The 23,205-nt window shown below is 39.4% G+C and overlaps 1 protein-coding gene across 4 annotated transcripts in view; it reads right to left on the bottom strand.

Moving 5' to 3' along the window:
* Window positions 1-23,205, bottom strand: part of CNOT4 (CCR4-NOT transcription complex subunit 4) — a 67,105-nt gene that overhangs the window by 3,247 nt on the left and 40,653 nt on the right. For 2 of the 4 annotated variants that reach the window (XM_056846021.1, XM_056846023.1), the window contains 4 exons: window positions 22,513-22,668; window positions 16,693-16,750; window positions 16,209-16,458; window positions 14,437-14,934 (listed from right to left, as the gene is read on the bottom strand). In XM_056846021.1, the coding sequence (XP_056701999.1) occupies window positions 14,437-14,934; window positions 16,209-16,458; window positions 16,693-16,750; window positions 22,513-22,668 (962 nt within the window). The remainder of the gene's footprint in view (window positions 1-14,436; window positions 14,935-16,208; window positions 16,459-16,692; window positions 16,751-22,512; window positions 22,669-23,205) is intronic. The other 2 variants (XM_056846022.1, XM_056846024.1) reach the window with 1 other exon arrangement.

Raw genomic sequence — 23,205 nt, 5'->3', positions numbered from 1 at the left:
GTATCTGCCACTAAAATCTGTAGAAATGAACTAATTGCTGGTTTGCAACCAATTCTCTAGAAGGTTTAAGTTTACCTATAGAATCTGATGTATGACTTACATAATAGTACTGTTAGAGATTTAATATGGCTCACAAAGAGAAATATAATGTTTTGCATAAGGGACACTTACATTTTGTCTGCATGACTTTCCATATGGGAACCAGCAACCTTTTATTTATTTTAAAGACATGTTTACTTCTTGTGTGGGTAATGAATTACCTGTTTAAATAATTACATTTGATTATGAGACCTTTGGCTGATCCAGTGAAACAGTGCTTGGATACTTTGCACAGATTAGTTTTAATTACATAATATCTAAAACATCATGATCAGAAGAAAGAGCCCTATGTAGCCTAGTTTTTACAGTGTAAAGGCAAAGATGTGGACTCAGATGTTCCCTCTGCTCAAAATAAATTGCTCAAAGAGACTTTTAGCCATGCCCAACTCATCCTTTAAAACATTTTTAATGAGATGAAACTCATATATAAAATGTCATATTACTAGCAGTTACTAATGAAGGGTATTATTAAATCCTCGAGGAATTATTCATCCATGCCCCTTCATCATGGCTCTCAGACCTCGTGCATGTGTATGCTATATACAATCCTATAACTGACATACTGCCACTTGAGAGATTTCAACTTGTTGGCAGTAACGCCAGTTGTTAATGTACTTTCCTAATCTGCAATACCAGCAAGATATGCTTGTCCAAAAGGAAAGAGCAAGAGTCCAGCAGCACCTTAAAGATAATTGTTCAGAAGTCAGTTGTTACTCACAAAAGCTCATACCCTGCCAGAAATGTTGTTATTCTTTAAGGTGCTACTGGACTCTTGCTCTTTTCTATTGGTACAGACAAACATGGCTACCCATTGTGATCTTTGTACAAAGGAGTTACCCTTTAATGTTTAAGGGTGTCTGTATTACGCACCATATGAGTAACCTAGATCTTACATATTGTGAGATTAATGTGGAGAGTGATCCCTCACGCAATAAAAACTAGATCAACACAGATGTGAATAAAGAAATGGAAAAGATTAAGAGGAATGACAATTGTGGTGTTCATATTCACTGTTTTTGCTGAAAGTTAAAAGCTCCAGCTACATCAACCTTCTAACAGCAAACAAATTAAAAAATAAAAAGATCAAAAGTAAAACGTGAGTACAAAATGGGTATTTGGATGCCCACTGTGAGATATACAAATATTCAAGATGAGTTAATTGCAAAATAAATGAAAAGGTCTGACAGAGAAGTAATTTTTAACAGATGCAGGCAATAATAATAATGAAGCAAGACAGAGGTTTTACCATGCAAATCACCTTGTGACAGCTCAGGTCCTTCCCCATCTCACAGGAACAAGTGACCAAGCCCTAAGAGGCAAGGAGTGCCTTCATCCCACATAAGGAAAATAATTCTGACTTTAACAGATTGCTACAATTTAATTTCAGTGCATGACCCAGACCACTCCTGGTTTATCATTCTGCCTCCCTTTTAGCAAACAACCACTACTGAGAAGAAACACTGAGGTCAAATGGATGCTCTTTTCTCATGGAAAGGGACTAAACAAAGGTAAGAGTTTTGCGGCTTTTGCCGAAGAAAAGATAAGGTGGTTCTTAAATGATGAAGACTGGCCAAAGAAGCAGACCAAAACCATAAGGAGACAACTGCCCTGTGTAGAGTTAGTACAAAGATCCCAACTAGCTAACTACTGTGAAATATGTCCAGAGTAGGCTATGGGACCATGTGCTCTCTTTCCCCTGCATTCCTCTTTGGGGGCACCTTCTGGCTTTAACTATACTTGACTGTTACTAAGAACTACATTTAATATACAGGAATATGCCATTAGCTCAGTGTTCAGTTTCCAGAGAATCTAGACTGTTTGTCCTCTTAATAGACACGAGTTTCTAGCCCCTAGTGCTGCAAAGAGACTTGAACTCTTGATAGAAATGCCTGGTGGAATCTCAGAAACTAAAGGGATGGCTGATTTCTACATAGCAGGGAATGCTTTAGTGCCCTTCACTCCCCCCCAACAATATAAGCAGCAATAGAAGCAAGGTGAGCAAGAATATGCATAATTTATACAAGCTGAAGAATTCACCTTTGATCTGCCCAACATTTTTGCCCCAGTGTTATCTACACTCAGCTGTGAGCAAACAAGCACAGGGCTAACTCAGTCCTGGCTCTTTTAATTACTTTATATCTTGCCTTTCTCCCCAATAGGGATCCAAAGCAGTTTACATGGTTCTTCTCTCCCCCATTTTATCAGTTTAAAAACCCAAGCTACAATTCTTCCTATGTATCTCAAAAAGCTGTATACCGTAGAAAGCAGTTGGTAGGATCCTGACTTCCAAGTAAGAAATACCTTTAGGAGTATCAATACGAGCTAGAGGACAGATTACTTTTCTCAACAGTCTTCAAGATAACCAGGACAACTCAACCCTGCCTGTCCCACAAATCTTGAACTCTATGCATCTTAGCTAGCATGAATTTGGGCAGTGGAATAACAGACAGATTCTAACAAATGCATGCTATGCCCAAATAGATGTATTCCATCCACTTTAAAATTAGATGGACTCCATCTACCTACAGCATCGCAGGATGGCTGTAGTCTGGCCATGGGGATGAATGTACTGCTATGATGTAGCTACAAGCTGCAGCTTGTGTCAGTTATTCCCTAAAACTTTCTCCCTTCTTTACTCTCTCCCATAATTGGATTACAGAATTACAAATGCAAGCAGCTTACTAGAATACATTGTATGCTGGGGCGTGGTGGTGGGATCCACTGATTTCAGTACACGCCATTATTGAATTCTGCATTGGATTGTGGCTGTACTCCCCCTGTCAGAACTTGCTTACTAGTGTGATTCTAAGAGATTCTTCAACCCAAACGTTGTCCCTGATCCAAAGAATACAAATATCTCTGCTAATAGTAACTTTAAGCAGAGTGCAATCTTTAATTGGTAGATTAAAACTTTAGATTAAAAGTTTAATTGTCAAGGGGCAAATTTTGATCAGCAAAACAGACTTAAATACACAATGGGAGCATTTGGAGATTCTGGTTCTGCTATTTTGTCACTGTTCATAAGTTACATTTTGGGAAACTGAGCAAGTAAAATAAAACAGAATTTATTAAGTCATAAACACTAGGTAGTAATACATGCTGGTGATGTTTGAGGTGGGCTAAAGAATATTTGTTTCCATTGCTGTTAAAGCTGCATTTGCTCTCTGTACTCCAACAGAAAGCATCTGTAAGCTCACAATACAAGTGATAAAATAAAGTGTTAGTGCTACGCTCATCTCTTCAGTTGCATGTATGTTTTAACAAGGGAAATATACCTCTACAAATATCTTCTGAATGTAAAATGCATTGAGATAAATATACCTATGTTAACTGTTTTAAGAGAGCAATCTATAAATAATCTCCACAGGACAAAATTTGGGGGTTGGATTGAAACAGTTTCATTCTGCCAGTGGAAAGCTTCTTGCATTCAAGCAAACACCATTGTTGATCCAATCCCTTGTATATCTCTTTAGAAAAATGAATGAACCACACAGGGACCTAAGTAAATAATATTTGAACCTATGCACCTAGCATGAATTGTTCTGCAAAGGATTTAACATCTGACTAATGTAAGTTTTTATATCAACGTTCCCTTCATACAACAAAGGGGGAATAAGGAATTGCTGCCCTTCAAGGCCAAATGATTGGGTCTCGAAGTTCTGTTGTTCCCCTGGAGGCCACTGACCATGCTTGCTCATGTTAAATGGAAAAATCTGATCTTCACCAAGAGATTAATGGAGTCCACAGTTCAGTTTTATTTGCATATGTTCAAATTGGTTTGTGTAGTATGTAAATATGTAATTGAAATCACTTTATACAAGAAGTTTCATGCTGCTTCCTTTTCTACGATAGTTTATAAAAGCAAGACTCAAAACCTTTCACCAGGTCTCGTTACCCATGGACAGCAGAGATCTAAGAATAATGGCAGAAATTCATAGGGGGGAATAAAACCACACCATACAAGACCATGTTTCATTAATTCCAGGCTGTACATTACTGGAAGAGATGTCAAGTCAACTGATTACAAAAAGATGCTCCCAATTCGTTTTCAGCAGCTGACACTGGCACAAAACCCAACTAGGGCACTACACTAGATTAATACTGGTATCAAAAGTAGCAATGCTTTGCATTTCTACCAGGAGGAGGCAATATTACCTACACACATCTGTCATACATTCAAACGTTACCACTCTTAGCCCCCCCTCAAAATCTGATGAGTTAACTTTTTTATTAGAATGAACTTAAAATAGTTCATATTAAAATGTTTTGGACATACGATTGACCATTTAAGATCTCATTAATTTTCTGCTTTCTATACTCTTTATAGTTTGGAGGCATGTAGTAAACCTGAGCCACCTAAAGCCTAGTTCTGACCAACAGCTAGTTAGGTAGGTGGTAATCTTTGCCCTTTATTCAACAATACCACTTAAGACTGTAGGTGTCTGGGGTGTTACATGAGTGTTCATACAAACGAAATCAGAGGAGAGTTCTAGTACAGCCTTCTCCTTGACAGGACAGTTTACTGCATGTATGTATCTCTTCTATGGAGAAGCAATGTATCATACAAACCCCCACATATAAAGTAGTACAGGACAGAGACGTTATCGCTCACCTGGTATTTTGAAAACTAGGTTTAAAATAACATATAGTATACTAGGTATTTAACTGAAGATAAACTAAGCTAGAAGAACTCTGTGCTGAAATCAGTGTGGCTGAAATTACTTAGCTCTAGTGGCAAAGCTGAACAAAAAAATGTAAAAGGTGTACAAGATGTGCGTTATGTGCCATCAAGTTGCTTCTGACTTATGGAGACCCTTTGAATGACTTCCAAAATGTGCTATTGTTGACAGCCTTGTTCTGGTCTTGCAAACTGAAGGCTGTGACTTCCTTTATTGGGTCCATCTCATATGCTAGTAGATAATTTGTGTGCCCAAGGGAGTTTCCTGCATGGGGGGCACCTATATTCAAAGATATTATACAAAAATATTATTTATGTTCTATATGAAATCTATTTCATTTCTTGAATATGGAGCACAACTACCCAAGTAAACAGGTTTATAGAAAGATTGAATTAACATGCATTCAGATTCAGACATGTATGTATACTCATTTTTAATTTACCATTCCAATGATTGCAGGTTGGTTTGGAAAAAAACTGCCAAAGTTAACAGTGGAAACTATTATCGTAGAGTATATGATATATTAATTGCCCTTTTCCCCATAATATATACTGATTTCTATTAGATTATCATGGCTTCACAGAAAGGAATGTATTTGCAATTTCAGAGACAGTTCTCCCCCGTAACTAGAAAAAAATCAGTTTCTCTAATCATGGAGAATGAATTATAATTTCATGTAAATCCTGTTATCCAATACTACATTTTTTGCTAAGGCAGACTCCCATGAAGTACTTGTTCTGTGTAATCGAATACACAAACCAACTATCAATGAGAGTTACTTCTATGTAAACATTTAGCAAGAGTATAGAAACTGAACCAAATTTTACTATGTTTGATGAGATAATCCAAGGAAAAATACACTGGTAGTTTCTCATTCTGAATCACCTCTTCTTTGATAGCCATATTGGCAATGCTTGATTCAGTTTTTTTGGGTTTAAATATATTAATTTTTAAATAATAGTTTTAAAAATAAGAGCCCACCGAGGATTGGCACACAATGAAAACAAACTCTCTATGAAAGATAACGTCTGTTTGCCTTTATTAACGTTTCCTGTGCATACTACCATTGATGGATCCAGAGGCTTCATATGGATGTAAACCAGGCTTTAGCCAGTTTCTGCAGCAGCAGAAATATTTATTTTCATACATACAGCCAGTGCACATGTAACATATCTAACATCTAAACCTTTTTTATTTAGAAAACCTCTCTAGAGGCCTGCTTAAAGAAGCTCAAAGTATCAATACAATAAAATGATAAAACCATAAAATTATCATTATTAAAACAAATCATAAAACATTAAGCAGGCTGGAAGCAGACCATAAAAACAGTTCAAAAAGATGAAAGCCGAAGTAAAGAGAAAAATTTTGGCCTGGCACCCAAAGGACAATAATGTAGGTGCCAGGAGACCCTACATGAGAAGGCATAAGCCCTACCTCTGGTTGCCACCCACCTCACCTCTGCAGGCAGGGGCACAAAGAACAGGGCTTGGGAAACGAATCTCAGGCAATCAGGAACAGGTAAAAGACTGTAGCTCCCCCCACCCCGGAACAATTTTTGCCTACTTTTCACTAGAATTTGTGCTGGGGTAGGAGAGAACAGAAACAAGTGGTACTTGATCTTGGTTCTTAACCATGGTTAAGTCTTCAAATGTTGGGTGTACCATCCATTTCTTTATGACTGCATTATTTCTTTAGATATTCTTACATGTTACAGACTGACTGCAATATTTAGAAACACTGGCAAATAATTCAAAGCATTACCCAATTTGGATGGTATTTTGATGATGTACAGTTGGTTTTGCATCTGATGCCTTTCTCCAATACAGATCAGGGCTTGAAAACATATAACTAACATTTGTATCTTATGCAAGGTCTAATGGAAACAATCCTTCAAACCATACCAGGGTTCAGTCACTCCCATATTTTAAACCATCACTTGCCCTCAGCATTCTGGGAATGGTTAGTCTTTATCAGGCCATAGTGTGGGGTATTTTGTAAAGCTTTAGCAAGCCATATTTCTTCTCCCTGCAAATATATGTATCTCTAGACAAGTAGCTTATCACAATTATTTCTGACTACTGAGATTTAGGGCAAGATATAACATAGGACACAATTATGATGCTTCCTCTTCATGTTGCATGGGAGAGTTCGGAGGCAATTACAATTTGGCAGCATCTCTCAACCGTAATTTCATGCCATCATGCCAGGTGACCATAAACTGAAGTGTGATTCTTCCCTTTCCATCTTAATAGCATCTTGGGGAGTGTGACTTATTAGGACTGAACAAAGCACGTGTCCTCCAAACTTAATCCCCACAATGTTTATGCTCTAAGGTTTCTGACTACGTTGAAACTAATGATTCTGGGCTTGGGGCAGGGGAAAATACATGCCTCAATTTTGTCCTTTGAGGCATTAAATTCTTAGGGGTTCGTGCAAGCTAATTACCTTCATTCTCTTTTCCCCCTCCCCTTTGATGCTCAGCTGCCTTTAACATTTTGTGGCTCATGGTACATCAGCTGCCTGATGAAAGAGTATTAAAATTATACAATATCTTTTCTTTAAACCTCAGGAACCCTATGAATAAGAAGGAAATCCTACCTTGCCTGTGGGTGGCCTGGTTTTCTGCTTTTATGACTGGAACAAGACATTAGCTTTGCTATTAGATGTGGTAATAATGATTATTTTTAGGGCTTTGTGTCTGTTCCCATGTTATCTTTTGAACTTTGCATTTGTATATTGTCACCCACAGAGATTCTCTTAAAGTGCTTCAATTTTAAAATGGTCAAGAGAATTTAGGACTGCATGGTTATTCTACCATTAAATACAGCTTTATCACCTTGTGTTTCAAAAAGCTCAAAACCAGGCCTTCTTGCGGGCAACACATTCAGAATAAGTTAAACGCTAAATAAGACAATCCTATGGTGGTTCTTAATAACCAACTCCTCTGTAGCAACCACTAGGCTATTCAGGCTGACACCAATTTAGGACTTTTAAATGGGGGCTATACCTTAATCTAGTGAAACATATATTTTCCATGCAGGCAGACTCAAATTTAATTCTCTGCATATCTTTTTAAAAAGTTGTTGGACAGCTTTTTTTTTGGGTAAACTGAGGCTAAAGTCTTAAATAGCTAGTCTACAACTGAGATAAGATCATGGTCCATACCATATCAGAAGTTGAATCCACATAGAGATTTCTCTTGCAATGGACAAAGGTGCAATAAACCAGGGATGGGGGTCAGGCCTGGGGACTGTTTAAGGCCCGCAAAATCATTTGGTCTGGCCCTTCGTGGGTCCTGGCAGATCTCTAGCTCAGAAGGATCTAAGACTGGTGATCTGCCCCCTCCCGCAGACAAGAGTAGCCTCTATTCAAGGCGGATGTGAGTTTGTTTTGCCGAGAAAAGGAACCTTTTTTCCCCTTGCAGAAGAGTTGTTAGCTATGAAGCTGCTAGGACCGCCCAAGAAATGGTGTTAACCCTTTCCCACCCGGGCCATGAGAAACATATTCCCTCTGTACTACAAGAGGGTTGAGGGTGGAAGTGGCGACAATGGAGGGGTTAAAGGGGGCAGGGCCAGAATGTGCGGGGGTGGGGGTGAGTTCTTAGCCAGTGTGTCCTCGTTTCATCCCTGCAGGCGGAGGTAGCAGGAGCCGGCTGTAGAATCCAGCCCTGACCATGCGGAGCAGGAGCAACACCGGCATACGGCTGGACAGCTACGCCCGGCTGGTACAACAGATCATCCTGTGCCACCAGGTGGGTGAGTGTGCCACTGGTTGGATGCCTGCCTGCTTGCCCTTGCAAGGGGGGTGTAATCTGGGGCATCTGCCTGCTCGGGGCTTGGTCGGCTCATTTTTAAGTTGATAATTTTGTATGGCCTGTGAATGATGTTATAAATATCCAAATGGCCCTTGACGGAAAAAAGGTTCCCCACCCCTGCACTAAACCTTGACCATGATGGGAGTGTCATTCAGTATTTTACATGCATCTAAACTGAACTATACAGGAACATACTTCATGGGGTTGAAATATCTTTAAAGAAAGATGGTATTTGATGTTCATGCATACAGTGGTCTCATTTTGAATTTGAGCAGGGCAGCTTAGAATCATTAGTTTCCCTCTTTAATAGCATGATCTGCAGTATTTTAAACTCAACAATGTCTACATCTAATACTGCAAATAAGCGCAACTGTTTTTCTGTACCCCCACATTTTCAATGAGTGTGTGTGTCTGTGTGTTCACATAGGACAATTTACCACACACACCTTACTTATACTAGCTGTGATTCTATACAAAAGCAATATTTGGTGTCAGATATGTTCTGGAGGAGTACACTTCTGCTGTTGAACTTCTTATATACATCTGGGATCCAATATCAGTCTCTTAAGTTTATGTTTATAAAGTCCGGTGCTTCAGCGTGAGAACTGCTGAGTAGGAAACTAAGATTAAGCATCCACTCAGGACACCATTTCCTATTCAGAGGTTCTTACAAACACATTCATACTACGGTACTTTAAACTCTGGACATACAAGTCTGGGAGTTGAGTGAGGGGGGCTGCTCGAAGAAAAGGAATTCATTGTGCCTGCAGCCCTGGATCATGGCCAAAGTCTCCACTGACTGAACAACAAAGTGGCCTAAGCATCACTGTATGCTTAGTGACAATTAGTAAACTATTATGTAGAGCAGCAGACCGCAGTGCTCTGTGATCAGAGATCTGAATCCAAATTCCATTTTCGTAAGGTCAGATAACCTGAACAGAGCAGGCAGAAATACAAGCTTAGTTATGTTTTTTTTTTGTTTGTTTGTTTTAGCAAAGGGAGAATTGAAAAAGTTCTGGGGCTTCTTTTAGAATTTATTTAGAAAACAAGACAAAAAACATTAAAAAATGAGGGTTCTTTCAGTTAATTGAGCCTGGTCAACATCAGTCATTGGTAGGGAGCATAAATTCTAGGACAGTGACAGGAAAGCAGTATTTTGAGCTCCATTCCATTCAGCAGAGCAAGTGATAATTATCTGAAGTAGTACAACAGATATTGGAATACATTTCGAAAGTAGTTGTACCAGTAGGAACAAACAACGACGCACCAGTTACTGAACGGGACAAACAACAAAATACCTAAAGGTCCAGTACTACAGTGATTCTTCATGAAGTACAAAAGATTAAAATTAGAACCTTAGAAAATCCTCTTCTGCAAAGCAACTAAACTTCTGGGCTCAGAATTATACATATTTTGATTAATTTGTTCAGATTGCATAATTAAATGACAAATACTCAGATTTTCATTTTTTTAATTAGCAAAAATTGTGATGGTGGGAGAGCAAGCAAAGGGAAGGTAGAAACTGAATATATATATCTACAGCATCTCTGTTGACTTGTAAAAATCTAAGAGAGGCTTTAACCTCTACCTAACTGTGAAATTTCTACTTTGTCTCCACTACTTGTTTTCACAATTAAAACAAATATTTAAAAAGCCAAATCAATCCAGTATTTTATTAACTGTAATTAGTCAGATCCTATTGTTAAAGTCTTGTAATACAGATTAAGCATTACTCTATTGTAATTTCTAATCTAGACTGCCTATGCTGCTTGTCAGACAATAGCTTGGAAATCAAGATATATAGGCCAAAGTTTACCCTCAGCCTTCCAAATATGAAATGGCAAATTTCAAGACTACAGTTAATTTTAACATAACAGCAGCCATTTGTTATCTTACCTATAGTAAAAAACCTAAGTAAACGAATGTTTTTGCTGTCATTGTACATAACAGCAGCCCTACTGGAACAGACCTCTGGTTCATCTAATTCAGCATCCAGTTTCACACACAGGCCTACCTGTTACCCCGGGCTAACAAACAGGCCACAGAAACCAATGTTGCCTGCTTCCACTGGTATCCAGAAGTTTACTGCTTCTGGATATGAAGGTTCACTTAGTCATCACTGATGGACCCGTCCTCCATGCATCTGTCTAACTCCCTTTTAAAGCCTCCTATCCTATGGCCATGACTTCATTCACTGGCACTGAATTAACAATTTAACAATACTCTGAGTAAACAAGTACTTCCTTCGGTCTGCTATTCCTAGGTTTGGCTCAGAAGAAACCAAGGTAAAATCTGCAGAGCTATGACAATACGGACAAGTCACTCTCCAAAACCACTGTATTGGATGGTTTAATAAAAACAAAGAATTAGCATTACGATAGCCAGCAATAACAGATTTAAAGTAGTGTCTAAGCAGCTGCCAGCCAAATCAAGAGTTTTAAAAAGACATCCAAGTGAGCCACAAGTCTTTCTACAAAGTTCAGACTTATATCCTCTCTGAATAAGGGTTGTAGATTTTCAAATGTTCGCTAGGAGGCTGTTACATAGCACTAGAGCGGCCATATGTTACATAGCACTAGAGCGGCTATATAACAAGCTCACGAACAGGCCGTCACATTTAAATCTTCACAGGTGTTGAAGGCACTGCAAATTCTGCCCACAGATTGTGAAGGGCTTTAAAGGTAAACACGAGAACCTTAAAATGGCCTTGTAAACCTATAGGCAGCCGATGTACTGTTTGTAAAACAGGCATAAGGTGATCCCCACACTCAGTGCCTGAAAAGTGGGCTGCAAGATTTTGTACTAATTGCAGTTAGGGGTCATCTTCAAGGGCTGACCAGAATAAAGAACATTACAATTGAGTTTGAAGTTACTGTTACATGTACCAGTGTGGCCAGATCAAAAGTCTCCAAGCAGAGGAAAGCTTATGGTTGGTAAAAATTACTCTTGGCTACTGCAGATACCTGTTTCTCAAACAATATATCTGGGTCCAATAGGGCTCTTAAGATTCCCACCCTACCCATAAGAAAAGTTGAACCCCATCAAATGATGGAAGCAAAATCCTCTGCAATGCAAGTGCCTTACTGACAGCCATCACCTCTATCTTGTAAAAATCCATTTCATCAGGCTGAATGTTAAAAGGGGGGAGGCATAAAAAGAAAGCATCTCAATACCATGACACAAAGGGTCTTTAATATGCACAGATTTCGCACAAATATCTTCTGTGAAAAGATGAGAAAAACAGCAGTCTCTATTTGAGATGATAAATACCAGTAGCTGAATGAAAGGTCTCTCCAACACAACAGAAGGTACAACAGGTCCCTTAAAAGGCTAAGAGCAGAAGAATGAGGTAGTCCTTTATATTAAGGAAACCGGACCTTTCAGTTTCTGAACAAATGGCTACACTCAAAAAGTTACTCATGAAATCACGTCAGATTCTAAACAGGTAACAAGAGTTCCATAGGCATCAGTTGATTTAGTATCTGTAATGACTGAACTGCATAGGCTATATGCTTCTCAAAATTCAGTGGATGGAAAAGGTGGGGGGGCTACAACTGTAGGAGCGTAACAACACCATAGATCACAGAACAAAACCAAATGTTCATAAATTAGTTTTGTAAAACTCTGACATCTAAGCCAAAGAAAGCCAACTTAGAACAAGACAGTATGAATAGAAAATTCTACTTCTCAAACCTACCTCAAAAAAGGGGAAAGTTGACTGTCTGAGAGTGAAGTACAAAATTTATAAGCTGGACAGCAGGAAGTCTCTTGCAATATAAAGTGCCTTCATGCTTAAACAGGACACTTGATGGGACACAGTCATTGTCCTTAGCAAGTTTAAGAGAACATGCTAGACAGACTGAAGGATATCAAATTTCTCCAGGTAATGTCACAGGATACCAACAAGCACATTTACCACCATTGACCATTCTTCCCGAATGTCAAGAGGAAAGAAGTTGTAACACATAGAAACCAAAAAAGGGTATTCAAACTGCTCGAAAACCATGAGGTGAAACGATTTCAGCATTCAAATATTATAAATACAACATGGAATGGCAATTAGGCAGAACTAGCATTCTACTACTGAATGAAGCTTTTATTTTGCAATGAGATATTCAAATAACATCACAAGTATATCCGTTTCTCTCTTTTTTCAAACTTTTAACCTGCAGAATGGTTTGCAGAAGAAAGTTCTCCAATGTACATCTCAATGCCAAAACTGCCAAGATCTAGTACAAAATCTTTACGAAGCTATAATTTTATGTTGTATCTTTTTTAGACTTCAAGCATCCTTAAAGCAACTTCCTCTTAAACACAACATGATTGCTTCGCCTGCTAAATTCCCCCCTCAAACATTAAGAATATGGCAGGCTAGACATCAAAATAAATACTTGAATATTCTCAAATGTATGTTAAATCCATGGAATGATTTTAACATTTTCACCAATTCACACTTCAGGGCCCCACGATGTAGGTAAACCTTCGCAATTAATGTATTTGCTTTCCTCAGAGGAGTTCTGAAATATGTGTTTAAATTCATCTCTAAAATTGAAGAACTAATAAATAAACCAGACTCCAGAGTACTGGAGATGAAGATGTGTTAGTCACCTTCTTCCAAGTGCAGCCCCCCACATTCCCACAACACTTTTCATTCAAAATCACAGCCTCAAGCGTCTCCTAGGAAGTCTCCTCTTCTTCCCCAAGAGAATCCAGGAAGAAGGTCTTTCCACACACAAATGCACCTTTCTGGGTCTTGCCCAAAGATATCCTAAGATTCTCTCATTCATAGCCAAGAACACAAGTGCCAAACTAAATTTTACTTGTAAACAGAACAAACCAAAATAAGCATTATGACAAACCACAGCTTCATTGCACGCTCTAGTTTACTGGCAATATAATCACTACCAGCAAGAAAATGACCAACTATAAGTCATTTAATATATTTATATGAACTGAAAAACCAAGAATAATTAGAGCATCAAGACAAAGAACAGAAGAGTGTGCAGTTTACAGCAATAAAAGGTTCTAGATATTTTCAAGCTACTCTGAACATGATGTAAGATTCCAATGAGTACACCAAAATACCTGAAAATAGTGCTATGGAATGAAAACTACCTAGTTTGTTCCAGACACACACAAGGTAGAACTGGTAAAATCATCATCATATCAACTTTTAAATGCCGTTACAAAGTGCTCTATTCTCTAGCACTCCCTTACTATGTAAAACTAGTCTAATACTGCCATTTGGGGTGCAATGACACAGAAACGAGGATTAAATCATTATCTTTTTTATGGTTACATGATAAAATAAATAGTTCAACTGCCGCTTGCTATCATATTGGATGAAAGGTGTTGTTTTTTTTTATTTTCAGGGATCATCTGCTCATTGATACTGAATTTTAGATTGCATTGAAGATCCTGGAGTTTTAAAGTGTGTGTGTGGTGGGGAGAAAGACAAGTTAGCTTCTCCCCACTCTGTTCATTTTAGAATTCATGTACTGCGAGACATGGGTCCTTTTTAGCCTGTTTGTTAAAATGTAACTCAGTTCTTGGGGGGCGGGGACTGTTTAAATATCAGAGCCAGAGCACAACAAAGGTTGATGACAACGCATATTATATATCACTTTGAAATGAAAGTTATTGGACATGGGATACTCCAACTTCCTTATAAAGCTCAATATTACAAGGCTAAAAGTCAAACTAATGCATAAATATTCCCAGCGAGATAGTTACATCATCATTTTAGCACCAAGCATTCTAGCACCGAGCTACTCCTCCTTGCTACTTAGGTTTGGAGAAGTTGAAGCCACGACCGAAGTTCGCTGGTCACCTGAGGGTACCTACCTGCTATAGGGATCCCTCCTAGACCTGTGCTGTGTTGTGGTGGGAGATTCAAGTCCAAGAAATTACTATTTGAAGGGGGATTTGCCGTGTGGTTCAAATGCATGATGTTATTGCGTGGGAAGGCCATCCATGGATAGCGAGCTGCTTGGCCTGGAAAACTGAAGGAGTTGTAAACTGCTCGATGCTGCTGAAACTGCGGGAACCTCTGTGGCAAGACTGAAAATGTGCTACTGAGAGAGTTGGCATTTGTGGGCGCACCAGGATGCAGAAATCCAGAGCCTGACCCTTTGGCGGTTGTAGTGTGTGGGGAAGGGTTCTGGAGAGACGTGGGCGAGAGGGAGGGTTGGTCTTGGACCGACAGTTCCTTCTCGATCAGGTCTGCTAAGGCTTTGCGGGTGATATCAAAGGGATCAAACCCCAAGTCATCTTCTTGCTGTTTGGAAGAACCAAACCCAAATGCCGCTTGCCAGTCTGTAGAGGAGGATACTGGGATGGTTTCTGTGGAGCAAAAGAGTGATATTTGAATACAGCAATTTAGTCTTTTTTGTAAAAACAATTTTACCTTTGTCAAAATACCAATTTATTAGTATATCAAATAAGGGGTTGGATCCAAAGTTATATCAATGTAGCAAGGTTGTAGAGTGCTTTTTCGTCAGTTTTTCCCTTCCTCACCCAACTACTATACCCTCTGCAAAATGCCACTGGGTGAGGTCAAGAGAAGCTGATGAACTCTCATTTCCATGGACTTGCCATATTCATACAACTTTGGATCTAACCCAATTTCTTATTCTCATGATTGCAAGGCAACTGGCTTTTAGATTAGGGCTTCCAATCCTGCACAAACAATTATAGACAACTTTTCTACCTCGATTAAAAAAAACAACAACTCTGCAGTATACAGCTATTTTAAAATACATAAATCACTGCCTGCAATTTTAAGCAAAGCTTGTTGCATACATTAGGAATTCTGCATCAGTGATTTTCAGCAAGGACTATGCAGCCCTCAAAGGTAATCTACAAAACTTGGGGAAGAAATAGGGACTTATCTGGGATCTTAGGCAGCCCCCTTTCCCTACCTGCAGTGGCTTCTGACAGCCAGCAGAAAAGAGTTGTTTTGTACTCTCATCTTGCACAGGGGATAAAATCCCAAATCCTCAGTTTCTTTCCCAGGCTCTTATAAAACTGGCACATAGCAAACAGGTTATCAAACTTTACATTACAGATATTTATCAGGCACAAAGGTCTCACTGAATGTATGCCAGAGGTGTGTATCCTATGCATACAGCATAAATGATACCTATACAGTGTTGCCTTGTCTGGAATATAATGTCCTAATTTTTTTCTTGGGGAGGGGGGAGAATTCAACAGTAAAACTGTGTACTCGGGGGAGGGCAGTAACAGATTAATTTTAAGAACCACTATTCTACATTAAGTGAGCATTATTTCATACAATTGTGACTTAGTTTAATACCGTCCAAGACCAACAACTACATACAATTTACTCCATTTACTTTGAACACAGATTTGCATTTCTCTAAAACAGGTAACAAAAACAGCCCCACCTACAACGGTACGACACCTCATAAAAAAAGCACCTTTGTGGTGGAACTACCAGGGCCCTTAACAGTCAGCTGTGACATCAGATCACAAATGTTCTTCAATGAAAAGCAGTCCAGAGTGTTACTATCAAATTGTAGGCAAAAGGAGAGCCAGAAGACAGCTTATTATGGCTTGAAGTACAAGACATCGTAACATGACGAGTTTCCAAATACCTGATGTGAAGAGGCTCTGTGGTTCTGGTGCCATGGGCCAGTCAGTAGAAGTCTGCGGGGAGCTGGGAAATGGGGGCAGTCCACTTGGAATTGGGTTGGGATGTCGGAAGTTGTCTGAGAAGAGGGACTGTGACTCTGTTATAGCTCCTTCAAAGGGAGACCGTGCGCTGTGATTGGATGAACTGATGGGGATGACTGTATTGGATTTTGATAAACCAGGAGGTGGTGAAGGCGTGTCACTATTTGATATCTACGAGGAAGACAGCAAGACAAAATAAGTCATGCCTTTCATTTAAGTTATGTTTCAATAGTGCAGCTTAAATTTTGAGTCAGGCCATTCTAACAACATTACACAGTCAAAGCAAAACTAAATTTTATTTTAACACAAACACCCCTGTTATTATGAAAAGCTTGTTTATACAACAGCTGGTGTGAAGCTTGCACCCAGAAACAACATTAAGAAGCACTCGTTGCCAAGTCATACCTGTTGCGAGTTATCACAATTTCCTATACTGAGAGAATCTGAAGGTTTGTCGATAGGGCTAAAGAGAAAGAAAGACAATTAGCACATGAAAGAGAGAATGCAAAAACAATTAGTCTGACAACCGGCATCCATGACATGCAAATTAAAATCTCTACATTAATTTATGGAGATTAAAAGAACTTTCCTTGATCATTGACAGTTCAACTGTTTGTCCCTGTCCCCTGTTCTACTTGTAAATTCTATTCTTCAGTGCAACAAAACAAGGTTTAAAATGTGCAAGCAGGCCTCCATCCAGCCCTACTGCCTGAATAGGCACCATACCACTCACAATTAAAAACTGAGATTGATGGAGCTCTCCGGAGACTTCTGTACTCAGGCTATGTACCCTGAGCTTGCAAAAAGAGAGACAAGTGAAGGGAGCAATCAAGCGAGCCTCCTTGTGAGTCATTTCCCTTTCTAACCAATGAGAATACTGAAGCAACCTCCACCACTTAAGTACAGCAGGAGACAAAATGGAGCTCCAGAAGTTTACATATCCATCCATCTGACAGATAACGTTAGAACAATGAAGCAATGAGAAGAGCCAGGGAAGGACAAGACGACATCTGGGATGAGACCAAATCAGAGAGCAAAATCAGAAAATGGACTGAAGTGGGAATGGTACAGTAGAAGAGAGGCCAGATTAGGGGATGTTATAAGCTAAGTGGCTAAAGGGGGGTCAGGCCAGGCATGCATGCTGTAATGCGTGGTTCTGGCTGGGGTTCAAGCAAGAATGTATGCCCGCATTTCTACCTGTAATTCTAAACACATTGGCAATTGAGAAGCAAAGAAATCAAGATGCCAGCAGCTGGCCTGAATTTTCAACTGTAGTATAAGAACTAAAGAATAGCCCTGCTGGATCAGACCAGAGGTTCATGTAGTCCAACAACCTGTTTCACATAGCAGCTAACCAGTTGCCCTGGAGGGCCAAGCAACAGGACACAAAGGCCAAGGCATGATGTTGCCTCCTAGAACTGGTATTCAGATGTTTGCTGCCTCTGAATATGGAGGTTCCCTTTAGCCAGCATGGCTAGCAGCCATTGATGTACATGTCTTCCATGAATCTAACTCCCTTTTAAAGCCATCCATGCTTGTGGCCCTCACTACATCCACTGGTACTTAATTCCACAATTTGATTACTTGTTGAGTAAAGTACTATTTCCTTTTGTCTGTCCTGAGTCTATTGCCCACCAACTTCACTGGATGCCCGAGTGCTAGTATTATGGGGGAGGAAGCAAAAGTTCTTTATTTGTTTTCTCCACTTTATGCATAATTTTATAAACCTCTATCATGTCCTCCCTCGTCTTTTTTTCTGAACTAAAAAGCCCCAGACTCAGGAAAGGAGCTCCATCCTCAATCATTTTGGTTGCTTTTCTTTTTTCAGTTCTGCGATGTTGTCTTTGAGATACGGCCAGCACTGTACACACTGTCCCAAATCAGGCTACACCATAGATCGATATAAGGGCATTACAGTATAGTGTTGCTATCTCGTTGACAAGCCAAATAAGTTACGAAATAAATTACTGTACATTGCCTCGTGAAGGAAATATGCAAGCATTGCCATGCTACTTTGTGACTGAATACACATCAGAAAGTCTCAGAACTGATATCCTTCCCCCGGAAGTCCACCAGTTGTCTACTGACACATCCAGAGTCCTTAATGATGCAATCATTTACTGCTAAGTAAGGAATCACAACAGAATTTGGACATTTTGATCCTGCTGTAGTCAGTAAAGGCAGAAGCACTGCCTGTTTTTAGGCATGCCTGTCCAACAAAAGCAGATATGGCAGCTGTAGAAACATTAATTGCTAACCAAATCAAGAAAGCCTGAAGATTGGTTTTTTTTAATATATTAATGGAAGCAGCAAACAAAGCCCATTTGGAATGAATAACTTTTTAAAACAAATTTCCAAATTTAGCAAAAAATTGCAAATGCCTTGACAGCAGAGATTCATGAAATACAACTGTGGGAAGATGTTTCACATAAACATAGAATTTGCCATCACACCACGGTTATCCATCAGCTGAAAAGGACTGACTACATAGATTTCTTTAAATTATAGTAAACCACAACAAGCTCTTAGAGCACTCCATTTTAGCCTCTTTTCATTTGCACTTCAACAAAACATTCCAGAAACACAATATCCTAATATATCAGTGCAGTTACTCTTGCTTTGTCAGCAGAAGAGAAATAGCCAACCAATCACTAACTATGCTACTACTTCATGCCATGTTTCTCTAGAACAAGTCCAAATATAGCTGGCTAATTATCGCCATATACCTTCATACCCATCTTCATACACGGTGATAGCAAAACCTGTAGAAAGGTACCAGATTCAGAAGCCTTTGCAATTAACTCGATAAAATGGCATGCTCATTCTTCTTTTAAATAATGCATGCCATATTACAGAAATATTGATACCAACACAATAGAAATTACACTAATTTAAGTCAAATAGCAGCTCTAATAGCCCAGACAAGCCTGATCTCAGAGATTGGAAGCTAGGCAGAATTGACCATGGTCAGTACTTGGATAGCAGACCATGAGGAAAACTGGGGCTGCTATGCAGAGGAAGGCAATGGCAAACCATCTCTGCTTGCCTTGAAAATCCCATGAGGTTGTTGGAAGTTAGCTGCTACTTGACAGCATGCACTTACTGCTACTTAGGTCAAATGAAAAACTACAGAAGGCTATATTATATACTAAACTTTCTCACATATAACATTTAGATTAAAGTTAGTCAATAATTTTTCATTATCTAACAGGAACTTTTTCTAAGTGGCTAAGTCCACCCATGAAGAGAGATACTTGAGACCTTCTTACTCGGTCCTCAAGAGTCTGCTTACAGCAACTAGATCTCAGATCTATTCACACTTCTGCCTCATGGTTACTTGCACAGAGATGCAACCTGTATCACTCCATGGCATCCAGGAAAATAAAGCAAGGAAGATCTTGGATTTTTCAAAAACAGTTTTCTTCAGTCACTGAAGTTTGCAGGAAGACTCTCCCAAATCTTATTTTACGTGATGTTCCAACAGTCCATCATTTCCATAATCATGTGTGTATTAAAAAACAGCTGCCTAAATATGTGTTACATGATCTTTCAGATGTCATTAAATACAGAATGATAGTAAAATGAAAACCTCTGCCTTACCAGATAGAAGATACACATTTAGAAAGACTGTACAGCACCAAAAAGTTACTGTGCTATACCATATACACATTATTCCAGCATTAAAATTAGCTAACTCCATATTTCTTATTGGGACAGGCATGGTAGCCATGCTGAATATTTCTTCCACACATCAACCTTTTTAAACTTGAAACCTGAAGGCCTGAAAGCTTGAAATGTTAAGGCCTGTCTCTAAAAAGTTGGAATTTGACCAAGCATACATTTAGAGGGTTTGTGATACAGTATATTTTCATATACACCACGTAAGTCAATTTCACAATTAAAACTAGCCACAAAGGTTGTAGTACAGAGCACTGTGGGTGAGGAGACGTTTCCAAATTTTGAGGAGAAGGGGTTATTAATTTCTCTTTCCACAAATAGCCATGATGAATCCTGCTTGGATGGGCTCGCTGAATTCCAGGAGCAGTTTAATGGGGATTGCAAGGGGCTGCATTTTTATTTACTTCTTCAAATATTTATATACTGCCTTTCCCTTGTGGCTCAAGCCAGATTACAGTTCCAAATTAAAACTGTACAAAATTAAGCCCCATTTAACCCCCCACTCGGATGCCTTCAACTCACACCCCATTAAAAGACCCAGCACATTAAAATGGCTTTACAGCACCTTCAAAGGAGGCCAATCCCTTCACATGTCTAGGGAGCCATTAATGAAAAAGACCTGGTTCTGATAGATGCCAAACAGATAACCAACCATAAGTGAGAGGATAACTAGAAGGTGGCAATTAGAGGACCATAACCAGAATATGGGAAGAGACTGTCCTTTAGAGATGTGGTCCTAGGCTTTGAAGATTACAACCTACAGCTTGGAGAATTCAAACAAGCTAACACCCACTGTAGTTGTTTTAAAATCGGTGAGAGGTGTTACCTATTGGCAGGCCACTGACAATAACTGGGCTGCTGCATTTTGAACTAACTGCAGTTTCTGGGTTGTCTTCAAGGGCAACCACATGTAAACTGTGTAACAGTAGTGAAACTGCAAAGTTACAAGAGCATGGATTAGTGTGGCTGGGTCAGCTGAGTCTAAAAAGAGGAAAACCAGCGGACCAGGTGAAGCTGACAGAAAGCACTCTGCTGATACGCTAACATGCTTATCAAACAAGACTGTTGGGTCCATGAATACTCTCTCAAGCTCTCAGCTTGTTCTGCAAATGCCAACTTGACTCCATGCAAAACAAGTAGGTCCTGTCCCTCAAAAGGGCCTTGCAGTGGGATGGGGGTCCAAAAACTTCCACTAAATCCTGCCCAGGACACATAGGCTGCTTTGAAGCATTCATCATATTCTTGTAGTTGAAACATAAGCACACAGTAACTACCTAGCATGTGTTCAGCTAAACGAAATATCATTACAGTGTTCTGATAATGTCAAACTGATCTACAATGGAAAACCTAAAGCAGACTACTCTCCTCTGAGCAGGACTTCATCAAAGGCAGTGTACAGTATATTTTGTCGAAAATGACCCCAGCTTCTTCCAACTGAATTATACTTTCCAGAGCTAGTGTTGAAGTCTGGGGTATCAGTTCAATGTAAAAGCAAGATAAGGTATTAATTTGCTTCAACCATTTCCTACTAAGTTTGTTAAGCCCAATTCATAAGTTTCTGATGCAGCATGGAAACAACTTCCTCACAGTCTGTAATGTCTAAACTGAAAGCATATGGGACAGGCAACTGACAAGGCTGCTTCCAGCAGATCCACTTGGTTCTTGCTTAGAAACACTACTGATGTGCTGAAGGATTGGATCACATGGAATCAGCTTCCACAGTGCAACAGTACATATTAACCAAGCCTTAGAGCTTGGCTAGCTTGAGGCAAAACTGAAGCCAGCTTAGAGGTGGTATATAAGAGAAAAGGTAACGTGAACTATGGATCTAACATGCAAAAAGCCTTAGTGATGTTTAAGATGCAAGAGAATAAGTATTAAAGAGAATCCTTTCAGTATTAAACAAATCCAAAGACCTTAAAAGGGAAAACTGATTAGCAATATGTAGAGAACAGTTTGCTACACAAGTGTTACTTTATTACCACTCTGAGCCCGGCTTGCTGGGAATGAGGGCGGGATAGAAATGCAATAAATAAATTAAAGTGGTAGTGCATCTCAATCTGGTGTCTTGTTGTAATGCCACCATATCTGGACGAAGGAGCAGGAAGTATTTAAATTTGCCAACCCAGTTCAAGGTTTTCAAACCAGTCAACTAAAGGCCTCCTAGGAGTTCCTACAATGCAGGAGGTTTTTTTCCTCCTCTTTAGAGTACAGTTAAAGTTGTTTGCTGAAGAGAGGTACTGCTTAGCTGGAACACTGACCCAGAAGGCAATTGTTCAATATGTCTCGCCCTGTTCAAAATCTTACCTTTGGTCACCATTTGTTAGCCTAGATATGGGCTTCTCCTGAACAAACTGCCCATTAGGGAACAATGTGCAGTTTTTCAACAGGTTTAATGAACCCCCTAGTGGTTCAGGGCCACCAGTTTTTATTTGTAACCTTGTAAAAATTTGAATCCAGCTCTCCTAATAGAGGCTAGAGAATCATCCCTCCACATCAGTGAGAGAGAAAAAAAACTAACTAAAGTATAAAAGGCAGCACAATTACCCGAAATCTGAATCTGGACCATCTGGAGTCATGTGTTCTGGGTCTGTGCCATTTTCTAAAATAGGAGGCGTTTTCCTGTGTTCCATTGTTAAGCCGTTGACTGATTTACTTGAACTCTGTAATGATGGCCAGGCATCTTTGTTATTACTGTTGGGTCTGGAAAGAGGTGAGAGTAAAAGAGAGTTGAAGTTACGAAAAAAGTCTTAAACTGAAACACTGGGGAAATTATTCCTCATGCCATACAGAAAGGTACAGAGGAATAAAGAGGTCTTCAATGCAAATTAAGTGTCTGTAGTTAAGACGGTTGGATTAAACGTCACTTCTTGCACCAGAGTGTTTCTACTTATTTTTGTGCACTTGTAAAATTACAGGCAATTCTAACGACCAAGACACAGGCTTCTAAAATACTGCTCTTCATCCCAGGGATTTCTAGTTTTATGAATATTGGTATCCCTTTCCTTCCAGTTGATACGCTATATCACTGCAATGATCTTGAGGATTTCCCCACACTGGACTGCATGGTAATTGAAAACTATCACTATACTACAATTTACCTGTTTTACTGGCTCCACTCCAATAATAAATGGATCAAGAAGAAACAAGTATCAGGATTGATCTCGCCAATCATTTCTACTAATGAAAACGGGGGCATTTTTGACTAGTCTCCTCTCTTGCTACAGACCTCTGACTCCC

The sequence above is a fragment of the Euleptes europaea genome, chromosome 3, assembly GCF_029931775.1.
Source record: "Euleptes europaea isolate rEulEur1 chromosome 3, rEulEur1.hap1, whole genome shotgun sequence".
NCBI lineage: Eukaryota > Metazoa > Chordata > Lepidosauria > Squamata > Sphaerodactylidae > Euleptes > Euleptes europaea.
The sequence above is the reverse complement of the archived record's forward strand: the minus strand, read 5'-3'. Positions and strand labels throughout refer to the sequence as shown.